This window comes from Triticum dicoccoides, chromosome 3A, assembly GCF_002162155.2.
Source record: "Triticum dicoccoides isolate Atlit2015 ecotype Zavitan chromosome 3A, WEW_v2.0, whole genome shotgun sequence".
Lineage (NCBI taxonomy): Eukaryota > Viridiplantae > Streptophyta > Magnoliopsida > Poales > Poaceae > Triticum > Triticum dicoccoides.
The window spans coordinates 418,637,638-418,651,143 of NC_041384.1; the positions used below are offsets into that span (position 1 = coordinate 418,637,638).

Here is a 13,506-nt window from a genome sequence, read left to right on the forward strand (position 1 = left end):
GATACATCTATTTTATTCGTTTCAGTACAAATATTTCCGGACGGAGAGAGTAGTATATATCATGTTTATTATCCGTTTTGTACCGTGTTTTGGAGCGGCGGCGGAGCTGGCCGCTGCTACCAAAGAGTAAAAGCAGCTGCTCGTGTGCAAGCCAGGTCTTGCAAAAACTGAACGGCGGGGTGCCTCGACAGCGGTATAGGGCCGGTTCAGGAACTTTTCAAGGTGTATCAGCTACGATTGTTTTAGGCTTGACAGCTCCTGAAGCCTTGGAGGCTATGGCGATTAGTGAAGCATTATCCTTGGCGGCTGATCTCAAACTGCCTGGAGGTTGTAGCAAATATGAATAAGTTGAACACCCTCACGAGCTATCGCCGTGCTTCTCTACTCGAATCAATGTCCAAAGAATTTACATATTACAAAGTGTTGAATCATCTCCGAAGAATTTTACGAAGTGTTTGAAACAATTTTCAAGACTACAACTCTAACAATCAATCTCTGAAGTATTTACACTTGTTTTGTTCATATAAAGTCACATGTCGGCAAACTCCTCATCGTCGTCAACTTCATCGACCCACTCGACTCGAGAATAATCTGCCGATTTCATCAACTCCGTCAAGCCCGTCAGGTCTTCCAGGTAGGTTGGTTCGTTGATCACCTGCATCACAAAATCCAATCCTCTACTCCTGTATTCACGCAATACCTGCCATTTCGGTTTGCACGCAAATGCATCAGCAAAGTTTTCAAAACATCATATCCAATCATGCATCGCCGTAGATGTTGCTTACCGCATTGGAACATGCGATACAGCTGCTCGAGGAATAGCCCATGAGAGTTAATAAGCTGTACTGCGATAGTGATCCTCGCATCTGGTGTGGCAATAGACCAGACGGACGCTCACTGCTTGTGCCAGCGATATCTCCTGGAGCATGTATCCTGCACAATGCAGTAAGTAAATCAACCATCACTTGCATTGTTTCCTCACCCACCTTTTACATAGCAGGTTCCAAGAGGTTCAGCTGCTTACCCATCTGGATGATTTAACAGTCTTGTGAAGAGGTCAGCAGCATGGCCAGATGCAATGGAGGCCAGTCCAGGTCGTGTTACTGTACACTGTTGGTCCAGCGTTCGGTTGGAGACCGACTGCATCCCAAGATCACAAAAACATGATATATGATGGTTGCAGTTAATAATTTACTGAGAAGATGAGCATAACTTCAGAAACCTAAGGCAACAAACATTACATCAACAGGAGCGATAACGTCATTGCAGAAATAGCACCCCAGTCTTTGACCCCCAAGAACATAAAAACATGATATATGATGGTTGCAGTTAATAATTTACTGAGAAGATGAGCATAACTTCAGAAACCTAAGGCAACAAACATTACATCAACAGGAGCGATAACGTCATTGCAGAAATAGCACCCCAGTCTTTGACCCCCAAGAACATCTTCTGCAGACAGCTTGTTCATGGCAGCAACCATATCTGAACCTTCAGAATTTGTTCCTGGACCAGCTCCATGTCGCATGGCAAGGTAGCTATCATATCCTAGGGCTGCAGTAATAGCAATCTGCAGTATAATGGGAGGCATTATATAGCATATAACTTCCAGTGTGTACATTATTCAAGAATAAGGACAGGGTTTACCTTGTTTTCATTCGCACAGAGAAGCGTTGGCAGCCACCTACTTTCCCTTGTGTCAGTCAGCAAGAAGACAGCATCATGGGTAGCTACTAACTCCTGGAGACGCTCGCAAGCTTTAAGCACACCAGCAGCTTCTTTAGATGATACAGGGTGCCCTGGCATCGGTATTTCCATTTGAATTCCTTCAACCTCCTACAGCGCAGATTTTTTTTTTCAAAATGTTGTTAAAAAAATGGAAGTACTGTTTCCAGGGAAGGGAAGTGAAAACTTACTACTGACGAACATCTCTCTTTTAGATGCTCCAGTACCGCTGTCGCTTTTGGGGTCTTGCGGTCTTTAGTTGTGTAAAGTGATTGTCTTGCCAAATTTGACACAACAACACAACCACTGTCAACAATTGTTAGATTCCGAACACCATAATCCTGAAAAAGTTAGTATCCACCATGATTAACAAGATGCTCTGTGAGTCTATGTCGGTAGTTCAACATAAAAGTAGCACGAACCATAAGACTAACCATAAGAATACGAGCAACATCGCACCCAAGAGTTCCAGCACCTAAAAGTAGACATCGAGCACTAGACAACTTCCCAGGATTTACAGGGAGGCTGGCTGGCAATTTCAAACAAGTGTCCGATTTTATCAAATTAGAAATGCCTGTAAGGTCCTTTAAATATGTTGGTTGGTTAATGGCTTGCATGACAAAATTCAACCCTTCTCTTCTATATTCAGACAGTACCTGAAATGTTTAGCAAGGAGAAACGTCAGTATATATACAACTCTTATAATGCAGCGCCATGTGTGCTATAATTTACTTACAATATTAGAACATGCAGTACAATCGTTTGAGGAATTGCTTATCACAGTTGATAAATCACACCGCGGGAGTGATCCTCGCATCTGGTGCGGCAATAAACCAAGCTGATGTTCAGTATCCATCCCAGCCATATCTCCTGGAGCATGTATCCTGCAAGAGGTATGGTTTAGTTTTCTTTAGTTCTAGCTTGATCAACTACTCTTCATCGAAATCAATGATACACGTACAAAAATTGCAACTCTGCAGTTATCTTTCAGGTATTTAGCAGCTTACCCCTCTGGATGATGTAACATCCTCGCAAAGAGCTCCACCGCTTTGCCGGATACAATGGAGGTCAACCCAGGTAGTGCTACTGTTTCATCAGAGACTGACTGCAAACCAATAAGATCAAGCAAATATGAAATCTAGTAACCAGTGTCAAAATTAAAAGTACAAAAAAAATGAGAATATTCCACAAATGTAAGTCTTTATCTGGTATACATTGAAAAGGGAAGTCGTATCGTTGCAGAAACAGCACCCCAATCTTTGACGACCGAGAGCATCTTCAGTGGATAAATTCTGTATCTGAGCAATCACGTCATCCATATTTCCACTTCTTGTTCCTGGACCAGCACCATGTCGCATGACAAGGTAACTGTCATGTCCTAATGCTGCAGTGATGGCCATCTGCAGTGGAGACAAAAGACCTTTAGTTCCCAAGAGCTCGCTATGTTTAAAAATGGAAGATGGGGAAAGCATACTTATTTAAATGAAACCACATGGCCAGAATATATTCTCTAGTCAAGCTATTGAGTATTAAAATTTCTTGGTCACTGAGTGAATTATTGCAAAGCCCCCCTGCAGATGAATAATATGTCTGAGATTTACCTTGTTTTCGTTTGCACACAAAAGAGTTGGAAACCATCTGCTCTCCCATGTGTCAGTCAACAAGAAGACCACATCACTAGAAGCTACTAATGTTTGAAGACGCTCACAATCATCAAGCACACTTGGAGAAACCGGATTCCCAGGCGCTGGTATTTCCATCTGGATGGCTTCGACGTCCTAGATGACAGCAATTGTTGTCAACAAGCAGATCTGTAGAAAGCAAATATTCAAGAAAAAGGTAGCCATGACTTACCACTGCAGGGCATCTCTCTTTTAGATGTGAAACTATTGCGGTGGCTCTTGGGACACCACAATCGTCATCTATGTAGAGTGATTGTTTGAGTACATCAGGCATAGAAACATGACCACCGTCAACCACTGTTAGTTTCCGTACACCCCAGGTCTGAAATTTTGGTTCCATCATGAATAAAAAGATACAAAAGATATGTGTAAGTGCAGATTTTATTTAAGTTTGTTAGAAGGGAATTATGTAATTGTATACTACTCCATTCCAAATTACTTTAAGTTCTAGCTTTGTCCTAAGTCTTCTTTTAAATTTAACAAAGTATATAGAAAAATATTGCTAATATAGTATGAAAATATATTTTATGCTGAATCTAATGAAAATTAATTTGGCCTTGTAGATGTTAATATATTAGTCTGACATAGGACAAAGCTATAACTTCAAATGATTTGGAACGAAGGGAGTATTACAGTTTGTTACATGGGAGCATGGAAACAGCAGTACACAATGTACGAACCATGAGTAAGCGAGAAACTTCACATCCAAGAGTTCCAGCACCCAACAGAAGACATCGAATGCCAGATAACTTCTCCAAATCAACAGGGAAATGCCGCCATCCCATAAGCTTCAAGTGCATCAGTTGTTGTTCTTCATCCCGCCTGCGCATATGATAAACAATTGAAATAAATCCAATTAATTACTGATAATGTGCAGAGCAAGGTAAAACACTCTTCATCTACCTTTCTGGGCTCATTGATTCAAGATTGATTTCTTTCAGTTTCTTTTCTTTCCTTCCATCCCCAGGCTTTTCTCCTTCCCATCCAATAGCTTCAGGCACATAATCAGAGTCATCCCAGCCTGTAATCATGTTAGAGTACGTAATGAGCCCATTAGTCTTAGGGTTAATTAGAGATAAGGGTCGCTTGCTTAGGGGTCAAGTAAGCCTTGCTTGGGAGTCAAGTAAACCTCTCTATATAAAGAGAGGAGATGTATCAATCTAATCAAGCAAGAATTAAGAAGGAAATCCCTTCCATCTTGCCCGGCCGTGGGCAAAAGGCCCCCGGCCGGCCCTCTCGCGCCCTCCTTCTAGCAGCGCCATAACAATTTGGTATCAGCTAGCTTCGGTTCGATCATGTCTTCACCACCGCCCAACCTGTCTCTTCCGCTGCCGGTCACGACCGTCGCCCCGCTCCTGCCCGCGCCGGGATCTTCCGTTGCGCCCGCCCCCGTCGTCCTCACCCCGGAGGTGTCCGGGGCGCTGCGGGACCTAACACAGGCGGTCCAGGAGATCCATCTGTTCTTGGCCGGGTCCTATGGGCCGCACCCGGCTGCGCCGCCCATCACCGCCACCGCGCCGCCGTGGCAGCCGCCGCACCAAGCGGCCCCCGCCGCGCTCGCCGGGCTGCTGCAGCAGCCGCTGCAGCTGCCATCCATCGCCCCGTCCTGGCTGCCGTGGCAGCTGCCGCACCAGGCGGCCTCCGCCGCGCTCGTCGGGCTGCTGCAGCAGCCGCTGCAACTGCCATCCACCGCCACCACCGCCCCGTCCTGGCTGCCGTGGCAGCCGCCGCACCAGGTGGCCTCCGCCGCGCTCATCAGGCCGCTGCAGCAGCTGCCATCCACCGCCCCGCCCTGGCTGCAGTGGCAGCCACCGCTCCTGGCGACCTCCGCCGCGCCCGGCGCTCCGCCGCAGCAGCCATCACCGGTCAGCTCTGGCCCCGCATCGACCGCGCCGACGGGAGTCCCGATCCACCAGATCAAGTTCCCGCCGTCGCCATCACCGCTTCCCCAGGGCGTCCCCATCCAGCAGATCAAGCTTCCGCCGTCGCCGTCACCGCTTCCAGCTTGGATCACTACCCGCCACGTGTCGGCGACGGTGAGGCTGCTGCACGCGGCCTCCTAGCGCGTCGGCGTGTGCGGGAGTTGCGTGGTCTGCAGCTGCCGCTCCTCCCAGTTGCGCTTCGCTGCGCAAAGGACCTCGATCTCGTCCGCTGCGTCGGGGATCATGGGCATGCGGTTTCCCCCACGGGCGGCGGGCAGCTGTTTTCCCCGCGGGCAACGACCTCAAAGTCTGCGACATCAGCGGTTGGGGGGGCGCACCCCTCCTCGTCATTCTCCATCGCAAGCCCTCCACTCTTCCCTGTGCAGTGCAAACCAACAGCCGTCCGGCAGGGAGAAGGCATGGTGTCACCGACAGCAGCGCACCGCGTAGCACCACTGCATTCCGCCACCGGCCGCCGCGCGGGCGCCTCTGCTGGTCACTCTTGCGACCACTTCCAGGTGGTCATACACATGCACTCCTTTTGTCCAGGTGGTGTCCATGGGATCCAGGTGGCTGTACACGTGCACGTCCGACGTGCGGATGGTGTCCACTTTTTGTTAAGGGGTCCAAAATAAAGCGTCCCAGTCCATTTCAGGTTGAGAATAATAAAACAAGCCGAGATGTAAAAGGCTTGTTTTTAGGTGTTAGGTTTTTGTTGCGTCAAGTCATGGTTATAAGTTGGTTAGGCTGCAGCTCGAGGACAAGCTGCATGTCCAAGTGGGGTGTAGTGTTAGAGTACGTAATGGGCCCATTAGTCTTAGGGTTAATTAGAGATAAGGGTCGCTTGCTTAGGGGTCAAGTAAGCCTTGCTTGGGAGTCAAGTAAACCTCTCTATATAAAGAGAGGAGATGTATCAATCTAATCAAGCAAGAATTAAGAAGGAAATCCCTTCCATCTTGCCCGGCCGTGGGCAAAAGGCCCCCGGCCGGCCCTCTCGCGCCCTCCTTCTAGCAGCGCCATAACAAATCACAACCAATGTTAAATAAAAAATACAAACTATGACTGAAACTGCTATGGAGAAGTTCTTATCCAGATAGATCATAATACCATGAGGTTGTGGAAATGATGCTTCGCCAATAAGGGATTTCTCTAGATCAAGCTCCGATCGTTTTTCTCGGTAGCATAAGAACTGAATCTTCTCAATTTTCAACTGCAGACTAAGGAATGCAATGTAGTTTCTAAGAGCCCAGCTAGGATCTTGATGACAACCATGATCATAAAATCCAAATAGAAGCTGCATTAGCAGATCAAAGCATTTAAAGAAAGAACAGATATATGCATGAAGAATACAAACCGGATCTCCTAAATTTCGTACCAAATATGAGAGCACGAAATATTTGTGATGATCAAATGAGTAACACAGACATACCTTTTGGCCATTGTCCTGGCAATCTTTCCAATCCTTGAGTTGCCTTATAGCAATACAAGAATCCGAGGATATATCGACAAAGAAAAATGGAAGAGCTGCAGAAATATGGATCCATTGCAACAAAAGTATTGCAAATTAGCAAAACATGGCCAATTAACAAGAAGCTATCAAATAACGCATATACTAGTTTGAGATAACTATCATTTACCCAACCTGCTGTTTCATTTGAACTGCGCCACTCTTTCAGTGACTTAGACAATGATTTTGCCTGCGGGAGAAAATTGATAGCCTTCAATACCAACCACAAAAATACAGATATTTAATATTGTGGATATTAGGTGCATAAGATCATGACCTCCTCTTGACTAAGCACCAGTGAGGCACTATGCAGGCTGAGCAAAGTCATTTCAGACTTGAAAACCAATGAGGGGAATGCAACACTGTAATAGATCTTCCAATTCTTCAGATCCGCGAATGATATCACAAGGAACCTCAGTAGCAGAGAAGGATCCTCTTCTATTTTACCATGCATAATGTCGTGCAAGATCTGGCTCCATAGATACATACAACAGCGATTATGATGAAGGAAATACATCAAGAAAGGAAAGATTAGCAAATTCCATGTCAAAAAATGTACCTTCTTTGCTTCTTCTCTCAGTAGATACTCCACATCTAGGTTTTGTAACCCTCTCATGTTATTCGTGTTTATGAGGGTCCCTGGGACTGGACAAGAGTTCCTAGAGCCAAAGGAGTTGGCAGATGGTGGCACTAATGATTCTCGGCCCAGCCTCAAGAGGCCCGACATTTTTGGGTGTGTGCATGGAGTATAGTAACCTAGCACAAAATTGAAACAAACTTGTTTGGTGTATCCAGAAAGAGAATACAAAAAGACTAGGCGCTCCACTACACACATGAACGAACAAATCAGAAGAATGTTTTTTTTTCACAAAATTGGAGTTATTTTAAGGGAAATGGTACTTCTCCTGAGGAATCACTGGAGTTGTACTCCATATCACCATCTCGGTTGATATGTGTGCACAGAGGAAAGTGCACAAGCAGAAAGATCAATCAGCAACTACACCAACAATAACCCGTCTAGAAAATGATGGAGAATTTATATTATGACATGCGAAAACTCAAGCCTTAACCGAGACCATCTGGACCAAACATTTACTAGCAAGTCGAACACAGAAAGCACCAACTCCCAAGAAACATGTCAAGCAAACATTGCAGCGGAGGCAAAATCCAGGCAACATAGCGTACATGGACCGCCACCAACTCATACACGACATCGCAAAATCTAGGAGTAGCGACAACTAAGACCATTTTCGATGCGACGCACGAAATCGCAACCCTCGAGGAGAATTACGAGAGGAACGGGAGTGGGCGAGTGGGAGGATCCGTACCGGTGATGGGGATGGGGGAGTCGTCGGTGCCGAGGACGTCGAGCTTGAGTCGGCGGAGGTCCTCCCAGAACGCCAGCTCGACGCGGCTCGCGATGGGGTCTAACTCCAGCGGCCGCGGCCGCACCTCCGCCTTCGCCGCCATCTCCCGTCTCGTCTTTTCGCCGGCGGCACGGCGAGTGGTTTCGTGGGCTGCTTCTGCTTCTTCTTTTTTTACCTCTCCTTTTATTTGTATAGTTATTATTTGTTGGATAACCCTTGCAATTGGAGGAGGGCTTGCTTTAGCGTATGTATAACTTGCGCATGCAGTATTACGTTTCGTGAAGGATTGTAGAAGACAAAGAACGCGTCTGCAAATAGGACTTCGAATCGACGCTTTTACAGGTAGCCCCTCCTACCAGATAACCGATTTTCTCTATCTTTTTTACAAAGAAGAAGAAGAGTAAAGGGCATCATCGTAGTTGGATCTTGTCATCCAACGTGCCCCTTTATTTGTTCGTGGATGCATTTGTTTGTCCAAATTCTCGCAAACCGGATGCAAACTGAGGGAGGTCTGCGGGCGTCCAGACCTTCGCCACGTAAGACTCTGACACTCCAATCCATTCAAATACCCTTGTCCTCCTTCCAACGTCATCCATGACGAAGGCAGGTGTTCGGTCAAATATCATTGAGTTTTTTTGACCTTCCCATTGTTTCCTAGAGCAAATGTATTAGCAATGAAGCTCTAAAAGATCAATTTGCTGCACTATATGAGGTTTGCCATGATCAAGCTATATCAGTAAGAGAAATGGTGGAGATGAATTGAAATTTTAATTTTAGAAGATGGCTTTCTGCTAACGAGATGATTTGGCTTAACAAACTAAGGATAATCTTATTTTCTGTAACGCTGGGACCTATTGGAGAGGTTGTTCCTAAATGGATATGGAAGAGTAGAAGTAGATTTACTGTTAGATCTGTGTACAACCATTTATTTGACATGGGTCCTTCCAGATCTTTCAAGCACGTATGGAAAGCTAAAATTCCTTTGAAAATCAAGGCTTGGCTTTGGCTAATTTGACATAATGCAATAGCTAGCAAATATAATATGTTAACAACAAAATGAACAGGTGACCCTTTGTGTCGCTTCTATCTTGACAGGGAGAATATAAATAATCTCTTCTTTGGCTGTTCTACAGCTAAGTATGTTTGGTGCATTGTGTGCAGATAAATTGGTGTAGTTGCAAGGCCTTCTTGCTCCATGCAATACCTCTGGTGGATTCCAAAGAAGAAACCTACAAATATGGGAATTGATGCTTTATGTTGGGAAATTTGGAAACAACGCACCAGGGCTTGTTTTGATAACAAACTGGTCAGCTCACCGGGTGAATTCGTGTGCTATGCATATTCCTTCATGTGTTATTGGGCAGGCTTTCCAAAATGTAGTGGGGAAGTACTCGAGCGAGGGAGCGCGCAACACACACCATGGAAATCCATGATGATGGCAACGCTGGTCAAAGCAGGGGCTTTTGCTACTGGAGGCCAGGGAGACCAACAACTCGGTTGTGAATGAAGAAGATGCAGAAGAAAGGAAGATGTGAATGAGGGCATGTGATAAAGCTGAAGACATGAAGGAAACAACAATATGAAGAAATGAAGGAAAAAATCAATATGAAGAAGCAAGAAATAGAGAATCATCGAGCAACTGCTACGGGCCCATAGTCTAAAGGAAACTACTCACGGGTGATCGATGGCATTTGATACGTCCATTTTGCATCATGTTTTGCTACTGTTATTTATATTGTTTTTTGGTCATTATTCCACTTTATGCTGCAATTATAATGCCTTTTCTCTCTTAATTTGCAATATTTACATGGAGAGGGAGATTATCGGCAACTGGAATTCTGGCCCTAAAAGAGCTACACCACAGATACCTATTCTACAGAGCTTCAGATGACCTGAGACTTCATAGAGAATTTTTTATTGAATATAGAAAAATGTCCATTTTACTGCCCTGAATAAAGTGGGTGGTTCACTTTACCCCCTGATCTATTTTTCGGCTTCTTTTACCCCCAAACAAACCCAAACCGGACAAAACACCCCCATGGCTGGTTTTTCTCCACCTGCTGCTGATGTGGCACTAGTCAACGGTGGTTTTGACCTGGGTGGGGCCCCCTTGTCAGGTCTCTCTCTCTCTCTCTCTCTCTCTCTCTCTCTCTCTCCAGATACACCCGCCGGCGAGCCTCCTCCTCGGCTCCCGCCCCTTTCTTCTTCACTGCGCTGCTGCCGCCACCATGGGAGCACTTCTCCAGGCTGCAGCAGCCCGCTTCCCGTCTCCTTCACGTCCTCCTCCTCCTCGTCATGCTGCTGCTGTTGCGTACCATGACCACGATGACTCTCTGTCCTTTCTCTAAATGCCATGGTCGGCGCTCCGTTCTGTAGATCGGCGCTGCTGAGAACCACCATGGCCACCTGAGACCACCGTCATCGTCAGCCTCTAGCGCCCTCGACTTGTATCCCGCCGCCCTGCCACAGATCCGGGTCCGTCGTCGCCGTTCTTCACCTAGCACCCGTCCCTGTCGGGCGTCGGCATCGGATCCGGCGAGGACCATGCTGTTGGAACCGGTCTTTCAGGTAGTAGTGCATGCACTAACGTGTGTGATGTTGCTGCGCCAATAGCCCACGATCTGCATGCTCGCTCTACGAGCGATTAGACTGTGCATTGTTGTGTTAGTTAGTCTAGCTGTGTGCCTGTGCTATCTGTGTATGTGTACACCCAGAGGATAATACAATCGTGAGTTCTTCCTCACTTTTCTTTCCTTCACATGTAGTCGCCGCCGTGCAAGCTCCTCTGCCTCGCCGCCAGCACCGAGGCCGACGATGGCGTCGCTGGTGGGGTCGCTGGCCGGCGGGGAGGTGCTGCAGGAGGCCTGGAGGTGGCCGGCGGCGAGCTCCTTATAGGAGTAGAAGCGATGAGGCGACCGACAGCGGAGCAGCGCTAGGAGTGAGAGGTTGCCGGCATGGAGGGCTTCAGCAGCGACACAACGGCGCGGTGGTGCTCAGATGCAGTCGTGCATAGAGGACGTCGGGGGCTCGGGGTTGTTGTGATAGAGAGAGAGAGAGAGAGAGAGAGAGAGAGAGAGAGAGAGAGAGAGAGACCTGACAAGGGGGCCCCACCCGGGTCAAAATCACCGTTGGCTAGTGCCACATCAACAGCGGGTGGAGAAAACCAACCAGGGGATGTTTTGTCTGGTTTAGGTTTGTTTGGGGGGTAAAAGAAGTCGAAAAATAGATCAGGGGGTAAAGTGTACCACCCACTTTATTCAGGGTAGTAAAATGGACTTTTTCTTGAATATATAAAAAATACTGGAGCAAAGAAATACCAAAGGAGGCCCACGAGTTACCCACAAGGCAACAGGGCGCGACCACCCCCTTGGGCGCGCCCTGATGCCTTGTGGGGCCCATAGCTGGCCTATGGTGCCCATCTTCTGCTAGGGTTTTGGCCTAGAAAAGAAGAAGAGAAGACTATCGGCATGAAGCGTCGCCATCTCGAGGCGGAACCTGGGCAGGAGCACTTTTGCTCTCCCGCGGAGCGATTCCGTCGGGGATACTTCCCTCCGAGAAAGGGAAATCGAAACCATCGACATCACCAACGATCCTCTCACTGCGGGAGGACCAATCTTCATCAACATCTTCACTAGCACCATATCATCTCAAACCCTAGTTCATCTCTTGTATTCAGTCTTTGTCTCAAAACCTCAAATTGGTACATGTGGGTTGCTAGTAGTGTTGATTACATCTTGTAGTTGATGCTAGTTGCTTTATTTGGTGGAAGATTAAATGTTCAGATCCTCAAGCATATTCAATACTCCTCTGATCTTGAACATGAATATGATTTGTGAGTAGTTACTTTTGTTCTTGGGACATGGGAGAAGTCTTGTTATAAGTGATCATGTGAAGTTGGTATTCATTCAATATTTTGACGATATGTATGTTGTTGCTTCCTTTAGTGCTGTCATTTGAACGTCGACTACATGACACTTCACCATAATTGGGCCTAAGGGAAGGCATTATGGAGTAATGAGTATATGATGGGTTGCTAGAGTGACAGAAACTTAAACCCTGTTTATGCATTACTTTGTAAGGGGCTGATTTGGATCCATATGTTTCATGCTATGGCTAGATTTATCTTAATTCTTCTTTCGTAGTTGCGGATGCTTGCGAGAGGGGGTAATAATAAGTGGGTTGCTTGTTCAAGTAAGACCAACCACCCAAGCACCGGTCCACCCACATATCAAATTATCAAAGTAACGAACACGAATCAACTAAACATGATGAACGTGACTAGACGACAATTCACATGTGTCCTCATGAGCGCTTTGCTTTACATAAGAGAACTTTTTGGCTTGTCCTTTGCTACAAAAAGGGATTGGACCACCTTGCTGCACCTTTGTTACTATTGCTACTTGTTACCTGTTATGAATTATCTTGCTACAAAACTATCTATCACCGCTACTTTCAGTACTTGCAGAGAATATCTTGCTGAAAACCACTTATCATTTCCTTCTACTCCTCATTGGGTTTGACACTCTTACTTAACGAAAAGATTAGGATTGATCCCCTGTACTTGTGGATGGTTATTTTTTGGTTTGTGTTACGTACGTGTAACACCCCGGATGTAACTTTCCCTATTTGTACTCCAACTCTTGCCGTTTCCGGCGTTAAGTTATTTTATTTCCTTGGGTTCGGGTTTTTGTCTCCGTGTGTTGTTGTCGTTGTCATGCATCTCATATCATGTCATCATGTGCATTGCATTTGCATACGTGTTCATCTCATGCATTCGAGCATTTTCCCCGTTGTCCGTTTTGCATTCCGGCGCTTCGTTCTCCTCCGGTGGTCATTTCTAGCTTTCTTTCGTGTGTGGGGTTTAAACATTTCCGGATTGGACCGAGACTTGCCATGCGGCCTTGGTTTACTACCGGTAGGCCGCCTGTCAAGTTTCGTACCATTTGGACTTCGTTTGATACTCCAACGGTTAACCGAGGGACCAAAAAGGCCTCGTGTGTGTTGCAGCCCAACACCCCTCCAATTTGGCCCAAAACCCACCAAACTCTGCTCCGTGTCCTAGAGCGTTCGATCACGATCGTGTGGCCGAAAACCGCACCTCATTTGGACTCTCCTAGCTCCACTTATGCCTATAAATACACCCCCTCCGTTTTCGGATCTCCCCTCTCCCCGAAACCCTAAAAAAATCCCCAGATCCGCCGCCGGACGTGTCCGGACGAGTCGGACAGCGTCCGGATCCCGCCGCCGCCTCTCCCGAGCCGACACGTGGCGCGCCGCCCTCCACCCGCCGCCGGCCCGCGAGC

The 13,506-nt window shown here is 46.8% G+C and overlaps 1 protein-coding gene across 4 annotated transcripts; it reads right to left on the reverse strand.

Annotated features, from left to right (window-relative positions):
* Positions 1–340: 340 nt before the first annotated feature.
* On the reverse strand, positions 341–8,391 carry LOC119268375 (ubiquitin-like modifier-activating enzyme atg7). 4 transcript variants are annotated; one of them, XM_037549992.1, is made up of 20 exons: positions 8,165–8,385; positions 7,396–7,592; positions 7,114–7,305; positions 6,972–7,026; positions 6,759–6,853; positions 6,437–6,623; positions 4,311–4,428; positions 4,088–4,229; positions 3,580–3,729; positions 3,327–3,503; positions 2,940–3,125; positions 2,733–2,830; positions 2,462–2,609; positions 2,160–2,381; positions 1,917–2,066; positions 1,648–1,836; positions 1,388–1,570; positions 1,025–1,140; positions 786–933; positions 341–700 (listed from the first exon to the last, which is right to left on the reverse strand). In XM_037549992.1, exons 1-20 carry the CDS (start codon positions 8,304–8,306, stop codon positions 530–532), a joined length of 3,066 nt encoding a protein of 1,021 aa, XP_037405889.1. In that variant the 5' UTR covers positions 8,307–8,385; the 3' UTR covers positions 341–529. The 4 variants fall into 4 exon arrangements, 2 of the variants coding, with proteins under 2 accessions (XP_037405889.1, XP_037405890.1); XR_005133148.1 differs by lacking the exon at positions 341–700 and adding an exon at positions 1,242–1,284 and having other exon boundaries at positions 920–933; positions 8,165–8,391; XR_005133147.1 differs by lacking the exon at positions 341–700 and having other exon boundaries at positions 920–933; positions 1,242–1,570; positions 8,165–8,391.
* Positions 8,392–13,506: the final 5,115 nt, after the last annotated feature.

Bases quoted from the DNA above. Each gene is read 5' to 3' on its own strand.
- LOC119268375 (XM_037549992.1), bottom strand. From the start codon at position 8,306: ATGGCGGCGAAGGCGGAGGTGCGGCCGCGGCCGCTGGAGTTAGACCCC. The intron at 2,067-2,159 runs GTTAGTCTTATG...TAACTTTTTCAG, and splicing joins ATGTTGCTCGTATTCTTATG to GATTATGGTGTTCGGAATCT. The intron at 1,571-1,647 runs GTAAACCCTGTC...ATTATACTGCAG, and splicing joins TCTGTGCGAATGAAAACAAG to ATTGCTATTACTGCAGCCCT.